This window comes from Rhopalosiphum padi, chromosome 1 (genome assembly GCF_020882245.1).
Source record: "Rhopalosiphum padi isolate XX-2018 chromosome 1, ASM2088224v1, whole genome shotgun sequence".
In the NCBI taxonomy this organism is placed as follows: domain Eukaryota; kingdom Metazoa; phylum Arthropoda; class Insecta; order Hemiptera; family Aphididae; genus Rhopalosiphum; species Rhopalosiphum padi.
In genome coordinates, this window is record NC_083597.1 from 35,561,812 (window position 1) to 35,588,090 (window position 26,279).

Here is a 26,279-nt window from a genome sequence, read left to right on the forward strand (position 1 = left end):
TGCAATGAAAGGTATCATTGTATACGAAAAACGATACTGAACAGAGATGAATTGTCAGTCTAAGATAAATTATATTATTAGTTATTACCTATATTTAAATTGTAATTTATTTTTCTCAAATACCGATGAAAATTTCAAGTTCCTACGACTTATATTTTTTGAATAACAACAACTATTTTAAATCGTTTTCGGATAATACATAGTTTTTTAAGGCGATTTCGGAAAATATTAAATTTCATGCTCTCATAACATTTTTTCTATATTGACGGTGAAGTTTTTTTTTACAGTTAACTGAAGAAAAAGTTATGGAAAACATTGTATTGGATTTTTTAACCTTGGATATAAATCTCAAAAATGTTATGAATTTTCAACTTCAAAATTCCTTGCAAATTTTCGCAATTTTGAAATATTTTGTAAATATTTGAACTTTAAATATTTATAAACAAAAATGTTGACTAACGGTTTTAACAAACAGAAGTACAACTTATAATAAACCTTGTATTAAATTTTATCGGCATTTCAAAAAAAAACTTAGAAAAATCGAAAATTTCAAAGCTTAAAAAATTTAAAATATTTTGAAAATTTAATCGTAAATAAAGAACAATAATGTAAATATTTGGTGAAAATTTCAATGAAGTTCTACTGTATTTAAAATAATTCGTTTTTGAGATACAGCAAAATAAAAAAATCTACGAGTATTTCGTAAACTGGCTATACATAAAATTCCCGTTTTTCTGTTACTTTTTTATGGTTTTTCCTAACGCTTTGAAAACTTTGGAAAATTTTTTACTCTTGACCCTCGAAGTACCAACTAGATTCATTTTACTTTTCAGAGAAGGGCTGAAGTCAAAAATCAAAGCACTATTAATACTTCAAAACGTGATGACAGACACACAAAATAATAAAATTAAAAAAACATACATCATAGTAAAATCAATACATTCATCACTTCGTTCAGAATCTAAAAATGTAAACATTTAACATGTTTTTAATCCTATATGGATTTACCAATGTGTGGTATAAATCTCTTAAATATACATTTTTTTATGATAAAGATATTATAATCTTTAATAAGATCTAAAAAGGGATATTATTTCTATTCTTTACTTAAAAAATAATATTCTTTCTTGGGTTAATTCATATATTTTATGTATATGTATATACTTACAAGCCTTTATATTTAAACAATTGCTATTTAATTACTAATTATTTAGGTTTATATGAACTTTAAAGCTAGATATAAAGCTCTTTAATCATTAATTTAAATAAAACAAAGTACTGTTCAGTAGAACTTAACTCGCAATGCTTACAATATTTTACATTGTTTATAAAATATAAGAATGGTATGGAGCATAGGCGTAAATTGGGAGGGGGACTTAGAGGGGCTTAGCCCCCCTATATTTTTAAATTTAAGGTTATTTATTAAAGAAAATTATAAAATTATAAAATGTAAAACCTAATTCCTAATCAGGATATCCGAAAGGTATGTGTTATGTGAACATTTAAGCTTCATGTATGAATTTTGTATAGTAAATTTGTAATAAAATTAAAATGATTGAGCTATACGTTAATATTTTATAACGACAACGATAAAAAATTATGTATTATACGCCGTTATATAAATAATTTTGAAGTTTTTATGTACATTTTATATAATAAATGTTACAATACAATTGTAAAATTTATATATAATGGATATGGGGGCAAAACCCTCCAGTAGCCTGTTCTTTAATTTTAGCCCCTCCCCCCTTTCTAACAAGGCAAATTTACGCCTATGGTATGGAGCTGTATGAATATATTTTATTATATTAAGCAAACTATACCTACAAAGTCTCAGTTCACAGTTGCACTGATTATTGCTACAGGTACCTATATATTTATGAATTTAATAGTAAAACTATAACTACAAGGATAAATATATAATATACATTGTACATAATATATAAGATGGTATTTATAAGTTGTTATTGTAAGTATATATATGAACAAAATCATAATAATAAGCTGTATCAAAACTCAATTTTTCATTTCTGAAATTATTATATTTTGTTTCTTCTTTTATTATTATTATTAAAAAAACAAATAATGATGATTAATATATAAAAAAAGATCTTAAATCTAAAATCAAAATTATATTAAATTATAAAAATATTATTTATTAATATTATGATGATTATATTTTATATTTATTTTATGATTCTCGTGGTTTTTTTTAGGAAGTATTAATGCAAAAAACTACATTTGTAATGAACCCAAACATTTCCTACATAGGTTTCCCTTTATATTGCATGTGTGTAAAACAATAAAGCAAAGGTTTATCATATTGTTCGGTACATACCTACCAATAGCATCGCATATTGTGTTCGAGAAACCAATTTATATACAGATCTATCTCTAAATGGGAATTATACACTTATAGGTACACCCTACGCTAATCTAAACATTGATTGGATACCGCCGAATGTTTGTATCGAAATTCATGATAATCCAAGGGTAAAGCCGTAAAGGCCTCACTTATATAGATGTATGTGTGTGTGTGTGTGTGTGTGTGTGTGTGTGTGTGTGTGTGTGTGTGTGTGTGTGTGTGTGTGTGTGTGTGTGTGTGTGTGTTGTGTGATGTGCGCTATTATTAAGTATTTAAAATGTTCTAAAATAGTCTAATAAGAATTTCAGTAAAGACGTTACACATCATTAGTGAATAATGAGATAATGCATATATAGTATATACATATATTATACATAGATTAAATTTTCAAATGAGAAAATGAAGTATGATGATGAGTAAGTATTTGTGTACTGAAATCAACTACATTATATATGTCAGTTTCAGGTCAGTAATTTTTGAATGTCGAGAGTTCTACTGAAGAGTATTTCACTGCAATTTGAGGTACAAATGATCTTAACCTCGTTCAAATTTACTTCAAAAGATTGAAGAGGTTTGTATTTTAATTAAATGTAAAGACTTCAGATCACATATTTTCGAGTATATACTAGGTATACAATAAGAGCGTATAACATATTGTAATTTATTAAACGTATATGAGTGTATGATGTATCGTATACTAGACATCATACAAAGTATTTTACGTCAACTTTATAATAACAATTATAAATGATTACAAATTGAAACAAATTCAGCAGTAATTAAAGATAGTCAGATAATTTATTTACTATTAAAAACTACAATGTTATATCATAGTAACTGTTACATTATCAATTTTAAATTTTACAAAACAACCTTTATCACGAAAAAATAATTTTCCTATAACATTCATTATTAGTATAGAAAAATTAGGATAGGTTTTGTGTGTCATACAATTATGTGTATAGAAAATATAATACACATAAGTAAAAACATTGTGAAAATGTAGATAATAAAGTAATTTTATTTTTATTTTCCTTTTCCTTTTCGTGCAGAACATCCATTAAATTATATTTTTCATGAGCACATTACGTACATAATTAAGTAGTACTTGTCAAAATAACACAATAATAATACTCGGGTTTCTGTAAATTCATGAGTATACTCCTATTTATCTTTGATTTTTACTAAACACTTTCAGAAACCTTATAATATTCAATATCATATAATAGTAGTGTTCCCAAATATAGCATATATAAATATTATATAATATGATTAATATGTACCTAAGGTATTATAATTTATAACTAAGTATAATGTATATATTAATAATATAATATCAACTGTATAGTAAATATAAAGTATTCGATATATTCGTTTGGGGTTATACCAGATTTGAAAAAACTACCAATATTCTGAGATTTATTCATTCTAATGCAAATAAAAATATTTTTATAATTTTAATTTTAGCCTCGAACCTAACTTAAACTTCTGTTATGCTATAGTAATTACATTTATTACATTTTTGTGAATTTCGACCGTAGGTACAGGTATTGTTATTTATAGAAAACTATGAATTAATATTTAAGACTTGATAACAACTCTAAAATATAATTTATTTACATAAGTAGGTATTAATAAATGAAATAAAAATGTTAAATAATATACATTTAATAATAATAATCAATAGAAAAATAAATTATGTTATGTGAATCATAAGTAGATACTTAAATATATAATATTCATTCGAGTAAAACACAGTAGGCTATTAAATATCATGTAAAATTATTTCCAGTTAAATATTTACTTGATTATGATTTTTTTGTTTTTTATTGTTTCATGAAAATATTTTACAAAGCTAAGTCATTTATTTTAAATTCAATATTACTTTGAAAACAATATTTTTATTAATTTTAGTTCTATGAATTTATGGTTATTATATAAATATGATATAAAATATTATAACAGGTACAATTAAAACTGTTTCTAATTAATGTTACATACTATTATCCTTAAAAATATTATGATTATCAACTTTAACATAAAATAACTGTGGTATACCTTTTATTTTAATATAAACAATAAATTTCTAATAAACAATTTTCGTAGCTCAAAGCAAACTATTTTGTACTTTTATCAGTAATACATTAAAATACAAATATAATTTTTTTTTTCATTTCCTGCTGGACAATATTTATAGTAAATAAACAAAAGAATAAATTTTACGAATTTTGTATTTAAAATTTAAATAAACAAAGAATGTTACAGAGTAGAAAGAAAAAAAAACAAAAAGAGAAAATATGTTTGAAATATAATGCACAGATACAATGATACTAAGTTTCTTTACTTAATATTGTTTATACAAATAATAAAATGATAAAAAAACAACGCCTAGCCGTTTTCAGATATATTAAATTGGTCAAATTACACACACATTAATGTGATAGAGTCACGTTAACCGATAAGATAAGTTAATATTATTAATCATAGAATCTTAATTTTTTATGCATTAATTATTGTTAGTTATAAATATTTATAGCTATGTATATAATATTATTTAAGCACCAAAAATAATTAATTTATGTGCTATGTACATCATAATATATTATTCATTAGCATTAAAACTTTCATACTAAAAAAAAAAAAGAAAAATGTAAACAACTTTAGAAAATTGAAAGCAAAAATATAAAACTTTATTGGATACTAGTAAGCTATATTATTAAATGTTGTAAGCTTTTTGACTCTAATATCATTTAACTCACTGTCATTTAAATAATATCATACAGTAGTTGCAGTTCATATAATTAATAAAATAGGTAAAAATCTCAAGACAGTTTTAATAACAAAAATTACATCTATATGTAATTTAAATCTTAGATTATATACAACTATATGTCTATATTTAACAGTAAATTTAAAGCTTTGTATACTCGTTACTTCTATTATACTAACATCCCAATATTTAATATAATTAATTAAAAATTATATATTTAGTTTTCATCATGAATAAAAAAATATTATGTGTATAATAATGACTTAAATTTGCGCTTAAGATTCAAAAGTGTCAACCAAATTAATATTAATGTACAACTTTTATAGTTGTTAATAATTTAATTTAACCTAATCAAATTTTTGAAAATAAAACAAACAAAACGTGAACATAAAACACGATGTTTGAGAGATAATGATAACAATTTTATTCATGTATTAAAGAATTGAAAATAATCAACATGAAAGTTAAAGTTATGACAATTGACAGTTACATTTTGAATTATTTATTTTAGTTATTATGTGTATTGTGACAATTTTTGTTTATATTTATGTTCTGTTAATATTTAAAATGTGTAATTACCCATCAAGCTGTGAACTATTTTGAAATTTAGTAAATAAGAACCAAATATCATATTTAGTACTTACATATTCATATTTCAATGGCTTCCGTGAATCTACAAGTAATAGGGAATATTTTTATCGTACGATAAAAATATTTAATGTATCAAATTATATTATTGATATTTCACAAATTGTGTATCTCACGCACCCAATTCGATACGGTCCGTTTAACACGCAACTAAATATATAAAACAACCTCCGCATATAATATTATATTAAGGTATTAATCCGAATATACATGTGTCTAAAATATCAAGTTGTATGATTGTAACTAAAAATTAAGTCGATGGTAAAAGTCATTTTTTGATAATTTTATTTTTAACAAATACTTAAAAAAACTAATTTAAAGATGCAATAAATTCCCAGTACATTTCAGACTTTGGAAATCTTTGCCATTTGTCCAAGTGTTTTGAACAATCATACAAATAGTGGTATTAACTAAATCATAACCAAAGTTTGTATTCATCTATACACTTACGCAGGGGCGACTTGTTATAAGAATACTAAGAGCGACTGCTCCTACCCCAAAAATTGGAAAACAAAATTTTTAAGTTTAACAGGTTTATTCATAATTCATAACAGAAGATTGATCATCCAAGTAAAAAATAAGTGTATCTCTATCATAAATTGTAAAAGTTAATGAAAAATGTAACTAAAGAAGAACCTAAAAATATTACATTAGTCCTAATAGATGTAGTAGAAACTTGCTCCTTGAGTTATGAAGACTCAAGCCACTACTGCACTTATATCTTACAAAATGTACCAAATCATATCGTAAATCGAATTGTTCTCAAGTTGAAAAATGCATTCAAATTAAGCTCCGTCCATATCTAATATATAATATTCTATTAGGTAAAATTTAAATAAAATCGTATTTTCTTTCTTAATATTGATTATTGTTTATTTAAATGCAATAACTGAATGTAGTATTACTGTGCAATCAATTAAAATAGGTTAGGTATGTGTTTATGTTGGTAATAAGTTATTGTTAATAACAATATAACGAAATAAAAAACCTGAGAACGAGTCGGAAAAATCATCGTCGTCGGACACGGGCGAGCCGGAGTCGTGGCGCTTACGCCGACGCCGTTTCCGCTGACAACAGTCGCTGCAATTGCTGCACATACTGCGGCGCGCTCCTGGTGAGAAGAGAGGGTAGAAGAGAACAAGAGGTTACTGAAAAAAAAGCGGATGGAAACGGTGACTAACGATAGGCGGGATGGATGTTGACAGAGAGGGTGAATGGTCGTCAAGAGCGAGAGCGAAACGCGCCAACCACCCCGCCGTTAAACGACCGCAACACGACGGCGGACAGCACGGTGGACGTCTGACGCCACGACCAGAAGCGGTACAACTGAACGTGGCGCTATCGCCACCAACGACTACCCCGCCACCACGATAGAGTCTTTGGCGGCGACGCAAGGACGGCACCGAGTATGATACGGTACAACAGAAAAATGTAATTTTCACTACCGGAGAAGGACATGGTGATATGGTGAATTCATTACATTTTAAAACTAAAGACTGCAGATTACACTGCACGAACATTTTTGAATTAGAGTTTTGGACAAAAGAAACAAAAATAATCACATACCACAAGGCACGGCGACATGTGACGATACTCTTATATTTTCCAAAGTCTGTAATAATGTATACCTATAAATGGCTATGTATAATATTTTAAATATTTATCGTCATCATGAATCTTAACTTTTTAAATTGCTTGTACCAATAAATATGCTAAGTTTAAAAAATGTAATAATTGTGAAAAATTGTATTTGTAAATCAGTATTCTTAACCTATTCACGACATTTTTAACAAATCACAAACATATATAGTATTATAATATTAAAACTTTAAAGTTTAAATAATATTATTATACTTTTTCTTGGAAACTATAACAGTATATGAAGTGTTTAATAGTACTAAATTTCTTCCGAAATGTCCGAATAAGCTCACGAGCAAATACAAAGATGGATATCTGAATTGGTTTTTGAGTTGTTACAAAAAGTATATCCGAATTGATTATTAAATTTTAAAAGAAATTTAAATTTTCCTTCCTAATTGATAAAGACAAAAGACTGTCTATATTTAGTACATATAATTAAACATTTTCATAAATCTTACTTCAATTAATTTTTTCATTATATTTATTATTATTTATATATGCCAGTAGCTATAAATAATTATTATGGGAAATACAATTAAAAACCCGAATAATGGCCGAATTATAACGTTGCATTGCACTTTATTCTTTTACAAAAATCAAATTTATAACTGTTTGAAATATTTTGAAACTTTCTTGCTTACCTCATTTAGTGAATACATACAAAAAATTATGTGTACACATACAATTTATTGGATGATATTAGTTATATTATGATATAATTTAATATGGTATTTTAAAAACAAATGAATATACCCATAGAATGAACGAGTTATTAAAACTAAATTAAATATTTTAAAAATTAGTAATGTAATGTTACTGTAATTTATAAAATGTACTGAAGTTATTTATTTTAAGTAATATTAATACTCAATAATAAAAGATACATTTTGTTAGTTTTTTTAATTTAAATTCAAATATTAATATTTTATTTCAACAGGTCATCGAATGAGAAACATTTTATTTTAAGTGTAGAACTATAGTACTATTATTCATTTAATAATCAATTAAGAACTTTATATCGTCATCAAATTTAGGTTAAAAATATATTATACACACTTAAATCAACACAACATTCTTATTAAAACCTAACAAGAATGAACATCAATTTTTTTTATAATACTTATATTATAACTTAAATTATATTCACCTTACAATAATACAAGAAATTTCTAATTGGTTATTTTCGTAGCAAAAAAATCTCAATATTATGAACACAAATTTATAAATGTTTAATTTAGAATACTTTTCGATAAGATCACGGAAAAACAACTACAAAATATACTGACATAATCCTAAAAAGTATAAAAACTGAATAATGTAATGAATTAATAAAATTCATAAAGAAAATCTAATCATATATTATTCTTATGAAGTATGAAAATGAAGACTTTAATTTATGACACTTCAACAGCTAAATAATATGATATTAGTTGAATTAAATTCTAAAAATTTAACATTTAATTCTAAAATTGTACACAAAAATTTGTTTTTAAGTTAAATATCAGATATACACATTATATATGTTAAATTATCTATCAAACTTATATTAAAAATATTTATTAATTAAGTCGAAAAAAAATTAACATATGTAAATTTTATAATTTTTGTAAAATTGTTTATAAATGTCTCAAATCAAATACTCGAAAAAATTACTTTCAAATCTTAAAAATAAAATAATAAAGACAAAATTAATCTAAAAAATGTAATTTATTTAAAAAAATATATACCTATAAAATATTAGTTAAAACATAAAATGATATATTATAATCAACAAAAAATGTATTTTAATTCATGAAACGAAATAAAATTTTAAATTCTATCAGGCTATATAATAATTGTTTACCAATTAAATATTTTATATAACTGAAATTAAATAAGATAAGCTTGAATACTTGATTTAAATATATTTATTATATTTTAAAACTTAGAAAAATATAAACTGAAATTCGTATTTAATAAATAAATACTATTTATTTAATGTTTTAACAATATTTACCTACTTCAACATAAAAAATCAGACTATTTTATTATTTCCCGATTTGGAGAATGTTATTTAAATTTTCAGATTAACCAAAAAAATGTATGTACCTATTAATTACTTATAATATCGGTAATAATTTTTTTTTTTTAACTTTTTAAGTATATCGAATTTATTTTGTTTAAGTTAAAATACTTTTTTTGTGAAAAAGATACTAAGTAAAATTGAGTATGATATGGTTGAGAATAAAATCTAGTTTTTATTCTACAAATATATTTTGTTTTCTATAAAATACTTAAAAACATTATAATTATATTATTATTCATAAGTTATTGATTTCAAACTATATTATATTCATCATATTTATTGTACAGCAGACAATAATTTATAATATAAATTATTTTAATACTTAAAATATTCATCGCATATTAACTAAATAATATAACGTTCCTGGATATAACTAATGAAATATTATTAAATTAATATAATTGAATGATATTAGTTGTGAGTCGACTGACCTGTGAATGAAACGCAATGTCTAAGCACGCACATCGACATGGTGGCAGAAGCAAGACTGCCAATAAACAACTATGGTGTGAAGGCGACGAGTCCACAAGAACGATTAGAACTAGCAAGTAGCAACGCTTTCTGTCATACGACAAACGCGGTAATAATGTTTACGCGTCTGCCACCAGGTGTCACTACATGTTACGTTTATATAGTTTATACCAAAAATTTCAAGATAAATCTTCTTAGATTCTAAATAGAGCAATGAATATATTATAGTTTCACTTTTTTTTTTTTGTAGTATAGATGGTTAATTTAACTTTATCTTCGATCTAATTGATACTTTTAATACTTTAAATCAAAAATAAAAATCGGAAAAATATTACTAATAAATCGCCGAATCGGTAAAAAACTGTTTTCAAAATATTCAAACTATTATCAAAAATAACATACAATAGTCACAGTTAAGTTCAATGTTAATTATTAACAATTAACTGTTTATAAAGCAATTTTGGTATGTATACAATTAATATTTAATGGTATCTGGTAATAATACAACGACATTCACTCAAAAATGTATAACATGTTTCATAAATCATAATTAATAAAAAAAATAATTAAATCATATAGCACTTAGTAATAAAATGTACGGACAATATTTTTAATACTAAAATTTCATTTTTTAAATATAACGCACTCACACCTCAAATTATAATTATTATTATTATTATATTATTAAATTTATTTGGAAAAACTCAGTTCAACCTACGATATAACTAATGAAAATATTAATTACCAATAACAATTATTAAAGGAATAAAATATTTAATAATATATAACCAACCAAAAATCTTAGGAAATATAAATTGACAAATGGTCACCGCTCAAGAAATAATTTTCGTATCTAATTATTTATTATTGAATTAAAATTTGAAATTTAACAAATCTACTATCTACTGAATGATAAAGGACACACAACAACTACTATTTAGCTGAGTAACATTCCGTTTTTTTTTTAATTTAAATATAAAATTAATCACTTTAGATTCTTAAAATTTTCATCAAATATTGATGTTAGCATATAATAATATAATTTTCAAACTATTTTAGCTTTTTTAAATTTATTTCTAGACATTCTAATTTTTTGACTTTTTTTGGTTTATTTTCGATACATGTTGAAAACATATTTTTTTTTTAGCCAAAATCGTGGGTCTCTACTCCTTTACCCACAATTAATAACCTTACAAAAGAAATTATGTAATATTATAATAATTAATAATAGGAGTATTATGATACACGGCACATGTTATATTTTTAATAAAAATTATTTCAACATATCATACGTAGTGACGTACTAAGTACTAATTGATAGTATAAATTTAAATATGTATATTGAATAAAATATTATAGCCTATTATACACTCTATTATAATAAAAAAATAGGTTGACCAATCGAATCCGTTTAAAAGTGTTTTTCATTATATTGTACAATAGTTTACCATTAAATTCAAATTTAAGTATTTAACACGCCAATTACAATTACCTATTTGATAAGGAGGTATACTCTCTACACACTTACTATACAGTATAGTGACTTGCCTGGTTTTAAGATAGAATTTATATCTTCTATATTAGATATTCTATCTAAGTTTTCTATGGGTAAATGAGTTAATTAATAGTAATTACATATTTTTACTATAATAGTACTTTTTAAACGAAAAATAGTTTTAACAAAAAACTAAATATTTCAGAAAAAAATGTATCAATTAAAATTGAAAAAATTAAAAAAAAAACTAAAAGGCTATTTAACGTTAAAATAACATTTTTGGCTTGAAATCATTAAATTGTGTATACACGTTTAATTGAAATTGCTTCTAATAAATTAAATAAAAATACTAAACATCTCAAATAGTTGTTTTTGGACACTTAAAATATAAACTTTATTAGAATATATATTATACTCTTATAATTGACTTATATTTGAATTGCTATGGTAATACATATTTAATTAAATGTATTGATTTTATTTTTACTAAAAGCATTCATTATTTCATTTTTATATAATCTGCAGTCACTAAAATATTATCTTTTTTATTTACCAAGATTTATTTTATTGCTTATTTTGAAAATGACAATTTTTATTAATGAAGGATTGCTTAAAATTACACAAAAACTGTGTTTGATAGCTATAACTATACATTTGTATACTATATTTTCATCAGAAATACATACTTGTCCACTGATCAAAATTGGCTCGAAGATCTACCCATTTGATAATCAATTTTTCCTATCGTCGATACTTTTCTTGACTGGAGCGTCTATATCTATAGTTGAATGTGATATATGGCCATACAATACAAAACCCAAAAATAGAATAATTCAATTTCTAGCAGAGGTACAAAAATAATTTTGGTTCATAAATGAATTATATTTAATACTGGTTTAATTCTTTCAAATATTTATCAAATTATAATACCTACTTTTCTTTTGAAAAAACCATAACAAAATGTTAAATACCTACAACATGTCTTAAATTGTCTCTAATACATTATAATATTATTTACAAACATAAATTTGAGTTAATGTAGCATAATCCATGTATTTATAGCTGTATATTATGACAACGTGTATAATAATTGTCTATACTCTATTTTGGCATCCGATCGTCATAACTACATCTCTTTTCACCGATAAATTGAGTGTATTAGTGAGTATTCTATAAAAATTATTCACTTCTACACAATCTACGATAATTTTACTTTTACAGACAAATAAATGGTTGGCAAGTGAAAATATCCACAAAAAAAGCATTTCAATTTGTATGCAAAATGTACGTAGTACAAAGTTCCATTGCAATTTATTAGGCGCTTTAGTACTGCATTATGTACTCGAGAAGTTTGGAAAGAAAGACTTGTAAATACATTGCATCAATGCCATTTTGACAAATAAATATTTAATACAAATAATATTTCAGACGACGGATAAAATGTTTGTTTTGAAGTAATTAAATTAAATCTTTATATTCAGCTATATACATATGAACAAAATAGAAAATATAATCCTTATATTTTATAAATCAAAACAACTTCTTATCGTGTACGTAAGTATTAATATTTGAAATTGAATAAATCTTTTTTTATATATTTTACGTATTGCGTACAGATAAATACATATTCGCAGTATCAATAATGAAATAAATCTGTTTCTTCAGAAAGTACAACTTATGAAAATTAAGGTTACATACATACATACATTTAAATGTTAAACATATTATTTAAATAAAATAAAATTATTTATTTATATAATTTTAAATAGTTTACATGTATTTTTTTTTTTAGATTTTAGCACTGAGAGTTGTATACCAAATTATTGACTTTTATAATTTTAATGATCATAATTATTTATTGTTGAGAAAAGAAAAATGATAATTATGTAAGTGCGTGTAAAAAAAACATGTAGCACAGAAAAATAAATAAAAAATTGTAATGTTTCAAACAATACCGTTGGTAATATAAAAGATTATCTAATTAATTATTCAAGAAAAAAAACAACAATTTAGGAGGTTATAAACTATAATTGTGACAACATTTTTGGGATGTACCTAAACCTATATGTGAAATAAAAATAAATTTCTAAAAAAATAAAAAGGAGCAATCGAATTCAAAATAACATAATTTTTTTACATAAAACCTGAACTATACAAAATTAGTCAAATATGTTATTTTTAATTACATCTAACAATTAAGTACTCCAAAGACTATCAGTAACATGAGCTAAATATATCAAATGTCAAACAAATCCTTTCAACACAATTTTACTAGATATTTCAAAACATACGTACGAGTGGAAATAAGATTACTGGAAGTTAAAATATTACTTTATTATGTGCAAGAACCCATAGTAAGTATACTATCTATCCGTGTTATTCACGAGTACTAAATATTAACATTTTAAGTTAACAAATATATTTAAAATATGTATCCATGTTTACTATTCATAACTATTATGTATTAATTTGAGATAGCGTACTGAAGCTAAATATATACTATATACGGTCACATTCAACAAATTCAATCGAAATATATTCATATTAAAACTTGTTTAACATTCATACTTATTGCGCCATCAATAAAAATTAAATTGTATAATTGTATGATTTAAAAAAAAAATTACAAACTATTTTATATATGTGTCTATATTATGTTCGATATATACCTATCATACCTACATATAATTTGAAGTCTATTTTTATTGTTATAGTAAGAATTATTTTTTTACTCATTCATTATTTATAATTCAATTATAAAATTTTAAAATTGTTTGCATGAAATAACCAAGAATATAATATAATGAACATAATATAATTAACATACAAAATATAATTATATTTTCACATATTACTTATACATAAAATTAAATAATGTACCCGAGTGATAAATTTTAGATTCACATTTAGTATTTTTTATATAATATACTTTATATTATAAAAACTACAAAGTTACAATTTTTAGTTACTTTTTTTTCAACTTTTAGACTTTTATTAATTGATTTTTAGTTTTAAATTGGGATGTTTATGTAAAAATATAACAAATTACTTCATTACTTATGAAACACAAAATATATGGATTAAACCATACAAATATCAAAATATAAGAAACTAAAATCAGTTATTGTATAATATTGAGGTTATTTTTTGTTCAGATCTTGATTTAAAATTTGGAATTTTAATAGAAATTAATAAATCTTCAAACATACTTCAAATAATATTGATTAATCTTAAAAATTGTTTATTTTATAAAACCTTACCTCCCTCCCTACCGGTTTTCCGTTTCTTTTTTGCCGAACCTTTACTCGGTAATGTGTTACTAGACCCCGGCCCAGTGGCCTTCTCCTTGTTCTTCCACCGGTTCAACATATCCGTCTTCTTGATCAAATGGAAATATATCGTGACAGAGTGATTATATTCTTCTGGTGATGTAAAATATAATCCAACCTATCAGCCAGTCGGCATGGCCAAAACAAATTCGGCGATGATATTGGAAAAGTACCTACATATATATTATAACATTACGATATACGACAAGAATCGAAAATAAAAACAAAAACCGATTAGATACTATCCCGAATTGGTAACTATAAAATCTAGTTGGTACCGAAATCCAACACGTTCGCCCGGCGACCGCACCGAAATGGACTTTCAGCCGCCCGCAGATGCACTTTGTGGGGTTAGGAGAGAGCAGTCGGCGCGGCGTCGGGAACGCTCGCGCGACCCGTGGCCGTTCGGCAAAAACCGACCCTATAACACCCTCGTCAACGACGGTTGCTCAATCGATAGCGCTTTGAGCGTCCCTTGGTATACACATACTGTATACATAAATATATACATACCTAAATGCAGTACGGTACAAACCCTACACCAGAATCGTCGTAATATAGCGTATGGAGAAGCCTGCTGTATATCGTTCATGAAAGCTAGTATGAAACGTGTCTTTTTTACTTTCCCAGCCCCTACTACAACTACTACTATTACTACCGCTACTACTCCTGCATTACTACTACTACTGTTACTCCTGTACTACTCTTACTTCTACCACTCAGCTATTATTATACTGAGTGCGTGTAAATATACAGGGTGGACCAACGTGTTTAAACATTTTTCTGTATTTCGCGTTATCTGTATATAAACGGAAAACGTAAAAACAATGTGGCCTGTATACGTATATAGATGAATGCAATGACTTTATTTTTCATCAACATAACAAACCACGCCACCACCTACTCCCAATTCAAGGTGCACACATTATATTCAGCAGGCATATGCTATACCTATTGAATGGTACCTATAAGTAAGTCGTATGAGAACAAAGACTTAACAAGTCCATATGTACTATGTACACTTATATTAAATTTTATACTTTTATAGTTGAAGTATTTTTTGAAGCATTATTTTACAAATTTGGTTAGTAATTCCCACAAATCGGCTAATATATTTGATCAATTTTTCATATTTTTACATATTTTAACTACAAGCATCAGAAATGCATATTTTATGGAACTTAAATGAATGTATTGAAAAAGTTGTATATTTTGTTCTTAATTTCAATTTCATAAGATTAATAATTTTGACACTGTCTAACAAAAATAATGCGAAAATTCAATAAAATTATTAAAATATAAGATTAGTTCACAAAAGTTATTTAACTTAAAAAAAATGTAGCTTTATTATTCTATATCTAATGTTTGTTTTAAAATTGTATTATGCTTTTCTATCAATTAATGATAATTTTCAAAATTTTGATGAAGACCTTTAATTTTTTTTTTTTTTTGTATTTTAACATAATTAAATAAATAAATAATATTTTACATTGCATATAAACTCTATAGTAATATAACATTTAAAAAAAAATTTAAAAACAATAGGAATCTACTGTTAACAAATAATACGAATTAAGTAGGGGTATTACTGTTATTTATTAATAATATGAATCAAAGGATAAATGATAACATAAGTATACTCATATGACATATATTCATAGAAATAATACCCAATTGTTTCTATAGAAAAGTCTAAATCATATTTTCATTAGATATATGTATCATTACTAGATTGTTCCGATTGACCCGGTACAGGAACTTGATGTTATTTTCTAATAATATCAAGCCAAATTAACTAACTATATTGAATACAACAATAAGAAGAATGTTCGGTAACCGTCAATTTTAATGGATCATTTCCGGTAATTCGTCTTATGATACGTAATATATTATAAAAATAAGGGATCTACTATAAGAACCCATCAAAAACACATGTTTGAGGAGTTATCATAAAGTAACATGTGATCACTTTTTCCGTGACAGCTTTACTTTGAGCTCGACTCTGAACTTTCTAATTGTAATAACCTATCAATCATAAATTAAATGTACAATTATTTCTTTTTACGTGGAGTTTTAATTTGAGTGAATAAAATACAAATTTATAATAATATAAAATTTTCTTTATACCCTATCGACTTATAATACGAATACATTTAATATAAGTCGGTAATTACACTAGTTACAGCCTTCATAATTTCTATAAGCAATTGTGGTTATAAAAATATTGATAAACAATATTTCAATGTTTTTATATAATTCAATTTATTTTAACTGCATAATATTATTAGTATTAATATAGTGTGTACATAAATTACGATTATTATATATTATTTTAATATGTAATAATCCCACTCCTCGTCAGTTATTTTTGATGTTATAAATGCTACAGTTTAAAGAACACACTATATTCGTATTTCAATGAAATTTTGAATTCAATTTTAATACTATATTAAGTCAAATTATATTAGGTATATCTATAAAACCTTAGTTTTTTTGAGTTATTTTAGGTAAATTTATTAGTTATTTGTATTACATTGTATTAACTATTTTACTTAACAAATTTAAAATTAAACGAATGTAGTTCGTTTAGTTTAACTGATCTTCAGTCTGTACCATTTAATGAATTTTATATGCCATGAGTTTTAACGAGCTTTTACGAATGGCGGTGTACTGTACAGGCGAGTCAAATAAACTGTTTGACTGACAACATTGTCTTTCCCATTTCAACAGACTATCAATACTGGAATACTTTTAATATATATACAAGTTGAATATATTCATCTCTACGCTGCACAGTATAGTAAGAACTTAGATCAACGTTAACTATAGCTATATGCCACGTCCACGGTATAAGTTCTGCCCCCTGAACTGTGATATAAATTTGGTTACCGTGATATTTCTGTTGCTAGTCGGTTTCACTGTTCCAGCGAAACTCAATCAATACTAACCATTTTCTCTAAATAGCCACACGAATATAATTCAAGCGAAAAATGTCTAGTACATATAATTTGAGAAACTCAAGCTAATTCGTGAGTGAGAGTAAGTGGATCACTTGCTCCCCTATGAAAACTTAGAGTTTCCCAAACTAAATAACAAGAATTTTTTTTTCTTGTAATTTCTTGTTTAACCCCTAGTTTTGGTTTTAATGGACACCACTTTTCGGATTAGTTATTAATTAGGTTTGATTCATATTCAATTGTAGATCTCAAGCTGTAGCGACCGACCCACTAGTTTTATTCTAATAGTGTACAATAATATATATTAAAATACAATTAATAATTGTAATTATAAATAGATTATCTTAAGTTTAAAGAAAAAGAAGGAAAAAAAAGTACTTTATGCACATACTTAAGTTTAAAATAGAGTACAATATAATATTCATAAGAGTACGGTTAGTAAAAGTTCGACAATTATGCTGCATCATATACATGACGTGATAAATATTATTTATATATTATGTGAATGAAGCTCACCATTATATAAAAAATAAATAAAAAGTTGTGTAAACGACGAAGATGAAGACACGCGTACGGGGTAGTTCGCGACTTTGCGTGCATTATGTAAAACAACACCTGTAAAGGGACTATACCAACCATTATAATAATATTATAATAATATAATACTCATGTCATAATACACCGCAATGGTTGTTATTAACACGTGTTTATTACAAAAACGTGTCGAAACGCGTTTGTGGTCGGCATAATACATAAAATAACATTACCGCGTAATCAGATATCAATAGCTGTGTACTTACCGATGACCAGCCGATGACCGTTTTTGACATTCAGTATTCGCTGCACCTCGCCGGCCTCGCTACCAGACTCGCTACCAGACTGTTGGTAGTGCTGGTGCAGCGGCGATGGCGACGGCGACGATGGTGACCACCATCGATTCGGCGGCTGCTGTTGGTGTTGTTGGTGCGGTCGCTGGGAGCCACCGCGCTGCTGCAGCGTACCGTAAATAGCCGACGTGGACGGGCTCCGTTTGGGTACGAGCGGTAGTGGCCGTTCAGCGGCCACCGGTGAATCGGTCGAGCTTTGACGGGTGGGCGGTTGTGGGGATGGGCCCTTCTTGGTGGGCCAGTACGCGGGCGGTTCGGAAGGCCCCGGTGAGAAACTCACCCTCTTTGGACTGCAACCGGACGAATGTGGTGACGGCGTCTGTCCGGTGATCGGTGACGAGTCGGTGGCAGGTTCTTGCAAAGCACCCCTCTTGAAAATCGGCTGAAACCTCTTCTCGCCCACGGCTACGGCAGCCGTAACGACATCCTCTTCCGTCTCGTAAATGGTCGACTGCCGGCCCGGTGATTCCCGGACGCATCCGATGGTGGCTCGGTGCGGGGACCCACGGACGAATGGGCCCACGGCGCCGGCCGCCACGTTACCGTAGATGGCCTGTTGTTGTTGTTGATTTTGCTGTTGTAGTCGATGTTGGCGAACGGCAGCCGCGTACACCGCTGTAGACGATTGCGGCGCGGTAATCTTGACCTGCGCACCGACGGGCATGAGCAACAACCTTTGCTGCTGCTGCTGCTGACCACCACCACTGCCGCTACCTCCGCCGCCGTTCCTGTTGTTGTAATACTGCGAATACGGTATTATGGGAGCAGACCGCCTGCCCGACGGTGAGGGCAACAGCGACGACGTTGACGACGATGATAACAACGAGCACTGGCTGTCCATCCGACGTTCACCACTTCCGTAATTGGCATTGACATCCCGGTCGAACGATCCGGGACTGACGCTCCGCGAACGGAAGTCGGTCACGTCGTTTGCGTGCCGGTCCAGTCCCTGCGCATAGCGAAACCGCTGCAGTTGCGCTTGCTGTTGCTGTTGCTGTTGCTGTTGCTGCAAGCGATATGCCACGTTTCCGGTCGAATTACTGTTACCGTTGTTGTTGACGAACGCTGTCTCAATAATGGTCTTTTTGTTGGAGGTCAGTCGGTTGTTGCTGGGTTGGCGGTGCTGATGATTGTGAACGGCAGTGTTACCGACGTCCATCGACGTCGATGACGCCGCCGCCGCCGCCGCCTGCTTGTTCTTATGGTCGCTGCCCGCAAATATGGCGGGAGTCAGCAGCCGCCGTATGCCCTTCTTTTTGGCACTATTTTCGCCATCCGATGATTCCGTCGACGCAGTTATAGTCGCCGCTACTGTAGGGCCCATTTTATTTCAAGAGATACCACTAAACAAGACTATGGGAAGTTCCAACAATAAATTCTATATTATTTATTATGCTCCGTATCGGATGACTTTGCGGTACACCTCGCACACCTGAAAACCAATATAATATTTCTGATTAGAATGTACACGAAAAAATGAAACAAATATAATATGATATTAAATAAATAGATTACAATTGTGTGCGTGTGTGTTAAGTACACACATTAGACACATTAGTCGGTATTGTTTGTAGTAGACTTTATTATTGATGAGGTATCTATTGTCGGACGAACGAGTTATTAATATTGTATATGAATTACGATTGTCCCCAATACGTACATCATAAACAGTACGGACAAACGTTGACCATCTGTCTTTGGAAGAAAACCTAATTTTAACAGTATAATAATATAAACATATACATGCAAAGTGTTTATGCCGTTTATGGTTAGAATAATAGAATATGTAAAAAAAAAATTTTGTTCTAGGGATATCGTTTGTTGAGAAATTTTTGAATCACACTTTTAATACTGATCACTCTGTATTTAATTTGACGTCATTAAGTATAGAGGGGAGTAAATTAATCAACTCCCCTTAAATCTTTTAACGCCATTGAAAAGATCGAGTACCTATACATACGAATACACCACAAAGCACGTGTAAAAAATAACTGAATGTTGATCAGTTACATACTTATATACCAATATCTTTTACCAGTGGCGTAACAATAAAATTTGCCCCCCCCCCCCCCGAAAAAAATAAAAATGGGTCCCTAAAATTATTATTATTATTATTAAAGTTACTTATACCAAAGGGCCCCAAATTACCGTGCCCCGGTAAACGTTTACGCTTTGATATAAGCGCGTTATATGTATGAATATGACTACCAATCGAATGACATAACAAGATAACTAGATGTAGTTTTGATTTTCTCTGATATTTGACAAAATATTTTTATTGTTTTTTTTTATTATTATTATTTATTGTATTCAATAACAAAATTATATACGATATACATCAATAGTTTATATTATATGAAATTTAAAAAAAATAAATATTGTTTTATATCACAAAATATTTAAAATTAAAATTCATTACAACAATAATAAAATAATATACATGTATTAAATATTATGTGTATTACCTATATAAAATCATAACCAAACTATAGCTTGTTAATTTTATTAATTTTTTCATTTAAAAATACACCTTCGCGCGTAAGTATATTTAAGTTAAGTCAAATAAAATTCAAATCACTGGTTTATCTTACTATTCAAAAAAAACTTAAATTCCTTTAAGTTCCTTCTTTTTATATATATATAAATAATTTAAAATTTTTATCGGGATAAGAAAAAATTTAAACCATAAAATATTGTACATTAAGACTTTAAATTCTTCGTGTAACAAAAAATATTAAACGAGACTAATGGACGTTCATAATGACACATATAATTAATCACCTTACTAAACTATACTTAACAATCCCGTATCCAGAATAAATAAGAGGGCGTATATTAATAACTTATTATAAATGAAGTTGATTACAATAAATAAATCCATTTTTAATTCTATAGGTAGATATTTGATTTTATATTATGAATAAGTTAAGAAATAAATTATTCTGATTTATAGCCACCGTTAAGTATTATAAAATTGAAAATTATAAAATAATTAATATTTTTTAATAGAACACAAATACTTTATTTATTGGCATTCGTGTTGCCCCCTGCATGTAGATCCCCTATCTACTGCGGTAGAGTGATCAGCGAATTCAGGACGAGTGATCTGCGTACAAATTAAAAATATATATTTTTTTTAAATAGTATAAAAACACATTATATTTTTTATTACGTTATATCATATAAATATTCGTCAAGTATAAAAAAAAAATAAAAAAAAAATAGCCAAATATAATGAAAATTTCAAGTACAGTAAATATTGTTAGTATAAATTAAAAATTTAAAAAAAGTATGTTGAGGATAACTGACCTCCCCCATGCTTCAACCAAATGACGGTGTAAAAGTTCCGATATAGTGCCATGCATTTTTGAAAGTATTTCATTTTAAAATGTGACCAAATGTATTCTATTGTCTTAGTGTTAGCTCCTGTTAGCGGGTCGATACATTTTTTTAAATGGTTAATGAATTCATACGGCACCGTGATCTGCGATAATGTGTGTTTAATAACTATAAATTATTATTATTAATAATAATAATAAGTAATAATAATTGTAGATCACCAACTACACCTATAGTATAATACGATAGATATAACTTGATACACCTAAAAAATGGTAGTAGATCACTTGCTACACATATGCCCATTTATTTATATAATATATTATTGTATTGATTATATGTATAATATTCTCGATAATATTATAAATGAAATGTGTGTGAACAAAAGCAAATTCTAATGATAATTGATACAAATTTTCTGAGCTATTTCTCAGAAGTATATTACAAACTATGTATAAATATATCAATACAAAAAAGTAAAATTCCAATTCACCGATAGAATTTTCACCTACTAAAATTTTAGTTCATTATTAAAAATACTTTCAATTAAATTTTCTGCATTAATTATTTTACATCACTAAATATCTGTTTTCTATCAAAACTGTTATTTGTTACGAAATTTTTATAGAAATATTTATTAAAATTATCTAATGTCCATTTGTATACGCTAATATATACGCTAAAATTCTCATCTATTGCAGTAACCTAAAATTTTAAATCTACTAAATTTAAATATTTGTTATTGCAGTTTATCAACATCTATGACCAAATTGATAAATACTATACTAAATTCATTATCTACCAACCAAGTCAAAACACACTCAGATATCTTAGATATTTATTATTTACTTATTAAAATATGTGAAAATAAAAAATAATAATAAGAGTATATAAATTCTTTTAGAATAATTATTGACTTATCGGCATTAATCCAATATTTGTCAGGATAAAATAGTTCTATATAGGTAATAGGTATTCATAACTCATTATCTACTTCTCAGAATAAAAAATACACGAACAGGGTAAGACTTTTCTATAAAATGTATCTTATTAACACACAATCAAATATTTTAACTGGCATTTTGCTCACAATACGTAATATATATGACTAAACATAATTATCGTAATTCATAATCAATTATAATACCATCTTGAAAACACAAAAAAACTTAAATATTATTATGAATTATTTTAAGAAAACTAACGATACACGAATACACTACGGGTATAAATACCTTCAAATTTTATATAAACTATTGTAGTGAATCTATAAAATTAAATTAAATCTTTACATTTGATAAAATCGTATATATACACAAAAGAAACTTGATAATAAAACAATATAAAAATTATAAGCACAATAAAGATTTCAGCATGCATTTTTTAAAACATAACACGTATGCAATTAAACTTACAAAGCCATACGCAGAATATTAAGAATTATTATTGATCTGTTTTATAGGATAAAAGTTTTGAATATTTCATAAAAGCCACGTATGTATATTATTTTCGCCCATTGTTCCGTTATATATTAATCATTATTCATTAGTTCATGACTATTTAAGGGATCAAAACACTAAGACAGCACTCATAAAATCTTATCTATAAAATACAATTTTTTACTTTAAATGCCTTATTAAAAATGTTAATTAAGGACATAAAAACTAATTTATTTCAATTCTCTTAAAATAATATTGAACATATCTAATATTCTTATTCTATCTAATATCTTAATATCTATATTATTATATGTATTTTGATTTTTTAAATAAAATATTATAAGTATTTGGTTATAACATAAGTTTTAATAAAATAAAATATAATTAAATTTTAATGAAAATTAAAAATTATTATAATATACCTACATATTATAGGAACATAATAAGCTATACTTCATGAAAGTATTTTTTTTTTTTATGAGTTTTCAAAACGATTTACTATATATTTAACTAAAATCATTTTTTAGCGTATAATATAGATACAAAAATGAATTAAAATAAATAGAACATTATTTTAATTATAAGCAAGCGCCTATGTATTAATGATTATAATAAAAACAAAAAAAAAAAATCCAAATACTTAAATATGTTTTTTCTTTTTGTTTGTTACATAACTTTGAATACTTTGATTATTGCAGGTTACAAAATACTAATAAATAAAAACTTTTGAAACTCTTAATACTAAAATATTTTCTTTATAATTTTCTTTAGGCATAGAGTCTACTTCTGTCAATAAATTATTTTGTCAGATATGTTTCATATTATGTTAATTTAATTGGTTCAAACTCCAAACCCTATGTCAAACATTAATCAAATAATTAATTTTTAATATTGTAGCAAGATTAAAGGATATCTATATTGTAAATTGTAATATTAAAAATTTAAACAAACGTACAGTGCAAAACAAAACTATAAACACTGCATTTTTCTAAATTAATTACACTATTTTCAAAAAAATAGATGAGTACAGATATTTGTGACTATATTTCCCATTAACTTAATAGAAACATCCTAAACAAGGTTACTATAGTTTACGTGTATTCAGAAAATGTATCTGAAGAAATCGCAAAAAAAATCAAAATGACCTTATATTATTGGCCCATTGTTATATGCCCGAACAATACCGTATAATTGGGCAAGTTTACGTTTTAACATAATATAGTTATTGACTGTTGTCATTGATATCGTCAAATTGAATATGGTTGTACACGTTTTAGCTACGATAATAAGAAGGCATTATTTTCTGTGAAAATATATCCTTATAAATAAATAATATTTTTTTTTTAAATATCCAAACAGATGACGGTTTATTCAAAGAAACACACTATGCTAAAATATTCTAACGTGTATTTCTCTAGTTAATTTAATTCAATTTTATAATCATACTATTATTCTGAAATTATATTATTCTATTATAATCTTGTAAACATATTATCGTACATAATATTATTGAAATTATGTTTAAAAATCTTATACATAATAATACATTCAAAATCATGTAGTTTATAATAACAGTAGGTATAATTCTTCGTACGTGAGTATTACCCATTTCCCCCGTCTTAATTTTCTCTTATTAAACACTTGTTTACGTTCAGTTAACACGAGTTATCCGACGTCCAACATTGACCCCATTCAGCCTTAAATTATGATGGAGGCTTACTCGACAAAAGATACTATTATTATTATACAATATGCATAAGCAATATAGCAGCATTACTGGTACTCGTATTTTTTAATAATCCCATCCGACATATTATTTATGAATGAATTCAACTATTTTATATAACAGCATATATTATATCGTACACTAAATACTAAAAATAAAAGTATTTATGAACTTTAAATAAAACAAATACAGTTTTTATTATTTATGAATATATATAAATAGTAATAGTAATAACAAAAATTACGTATTTGCGAGTTAATGAACTTTTAATTACTCTCTGTCTACTTCAACGGATAATAGCTATTTACACAAAAATCACTTTGAAAAATCCAATAAATATGTGCATCTAATTGACTTCAAGGCTGAAATATTAACTTAAATATAATTTGAATGCATCAGTACACTCATAGTAAGGCTATCATTTTCGAATAAAGAACAAGACTGTACAATTTAGTTTAAGTTAAATTACTTGTAATGAATAAAAACTTAGTGTAAATTAACTTATAAAATAATTTACTGGATAAGTGTATAATCAGATAAAATACATAAACGAATATAAAATAAATAAATTCGTTTAACTCAGACATTTTATAATATATATTTTGACATAATTATACACAAAAAATTTAGACATTAGGATTCTGGTGTAACCCACCAGTAAAAATATTATCATCAGTTAATGAAACTTTTGGATATAAAAAGACTACAATAATTTACAGGCCATTTCATTATTGTTCTGTATGTTATAGTATCATCATAGATATTAGATCATTATTTTGAAATTTCGTTATTTCATATTTACAATTTATACAAATATGTTTAGTCGTACTTATTATAACAAACTGTTTTTGGATTTGTGAAGCCAAATATTTGATTACGTTTGGTTGCCAATAAAACCAATTTAATATTATTTAAATTCCTTATTTAAAAAATAATTATCTTTCAATCACAAAATTATATTTTAAAATATGAAATAATGTAATTTATGATATTTTCTAAATGTTTATGGTGGTTAAATACTTAAGACATTATTCGTAAATAATTACCAGTCTAAAATTCACGAATAAAGTATTTTAAGAATGAACTAATCTAGATTTAATAAAGTATTAAATAATATTATAATTTATAAAATAGTTAATGCTATTGA

General features: G+C 26.4%; 2 protein-coding genes across 14 annotated transcripts in view; one reads left to right on the plus strand and one right to left on the minus strand.

The window, feature by feature from the left end:
• Window positions 1–26,279, minus strand: part of LOC132932360 (coiled-coil domain-containing protein AGAP005037) — a 171,203-nt gene that overhangs the window by 139,249 nt on the left and 5,675 nt on the right. For all 13 annotated transcript variants that reach the window (XR_009662872.1, XM_060998764.1, XM_060998788.1 and 10 more), the window contains exon 2: window positions 18,542–20,060. Coding sequence is in view for 12 of the 13 variants with exons in the window: in XM_060998764.1 (XP_060854747.1) it covers window positions 18,542–19,952 (1,411 nt within the window). In the remaining variant the exon portion in view is untranslated. The remainder of the gene's footprint in view (window positions 1–18,541; window positions 20,061–26,279) is intronic.
• On the plus strand, window positions 12,038–12,908 carry LOC132918653 (uncharacterized). Its single transcript, XM_060980044.1, has 4 exons — window positions 12,038–12,304; window positions 12,518–12,616; window positions 12,677–12,822; window positions 12,884–12,908. Exons 1-4 carry the CDS (start codon window positions 12,038–12,040, stop codon window positions 12,906–12,908), a joined length of 537 nt encoding a protein of 178 aa, XP_060836027.1.

Bases quoted from the DNA above. Each gene is read 5' to 3' on its own strand.
- LOC132918653 (XM_060980044.1), top strand. From the start codon at position 12,038: ATGACAATTTTTATTAATGAAGGATTGCTTAAAATTACACAAAAACTG. The intron at 12,617-12,676 runs GTGAGTATTCTA...TTACTTTTACAG, and splicing joins CCGATAAATTGAGTGTATTA to ACAAATAAATGGTTGGCAAG. The intron at 12,823-12,883 runs GTAAATACATTG...ATAATATTTCAG, and splicing joins AAGTTTGGAAAGAAAGACTT to ACGACGGATAAAATGTTTGT.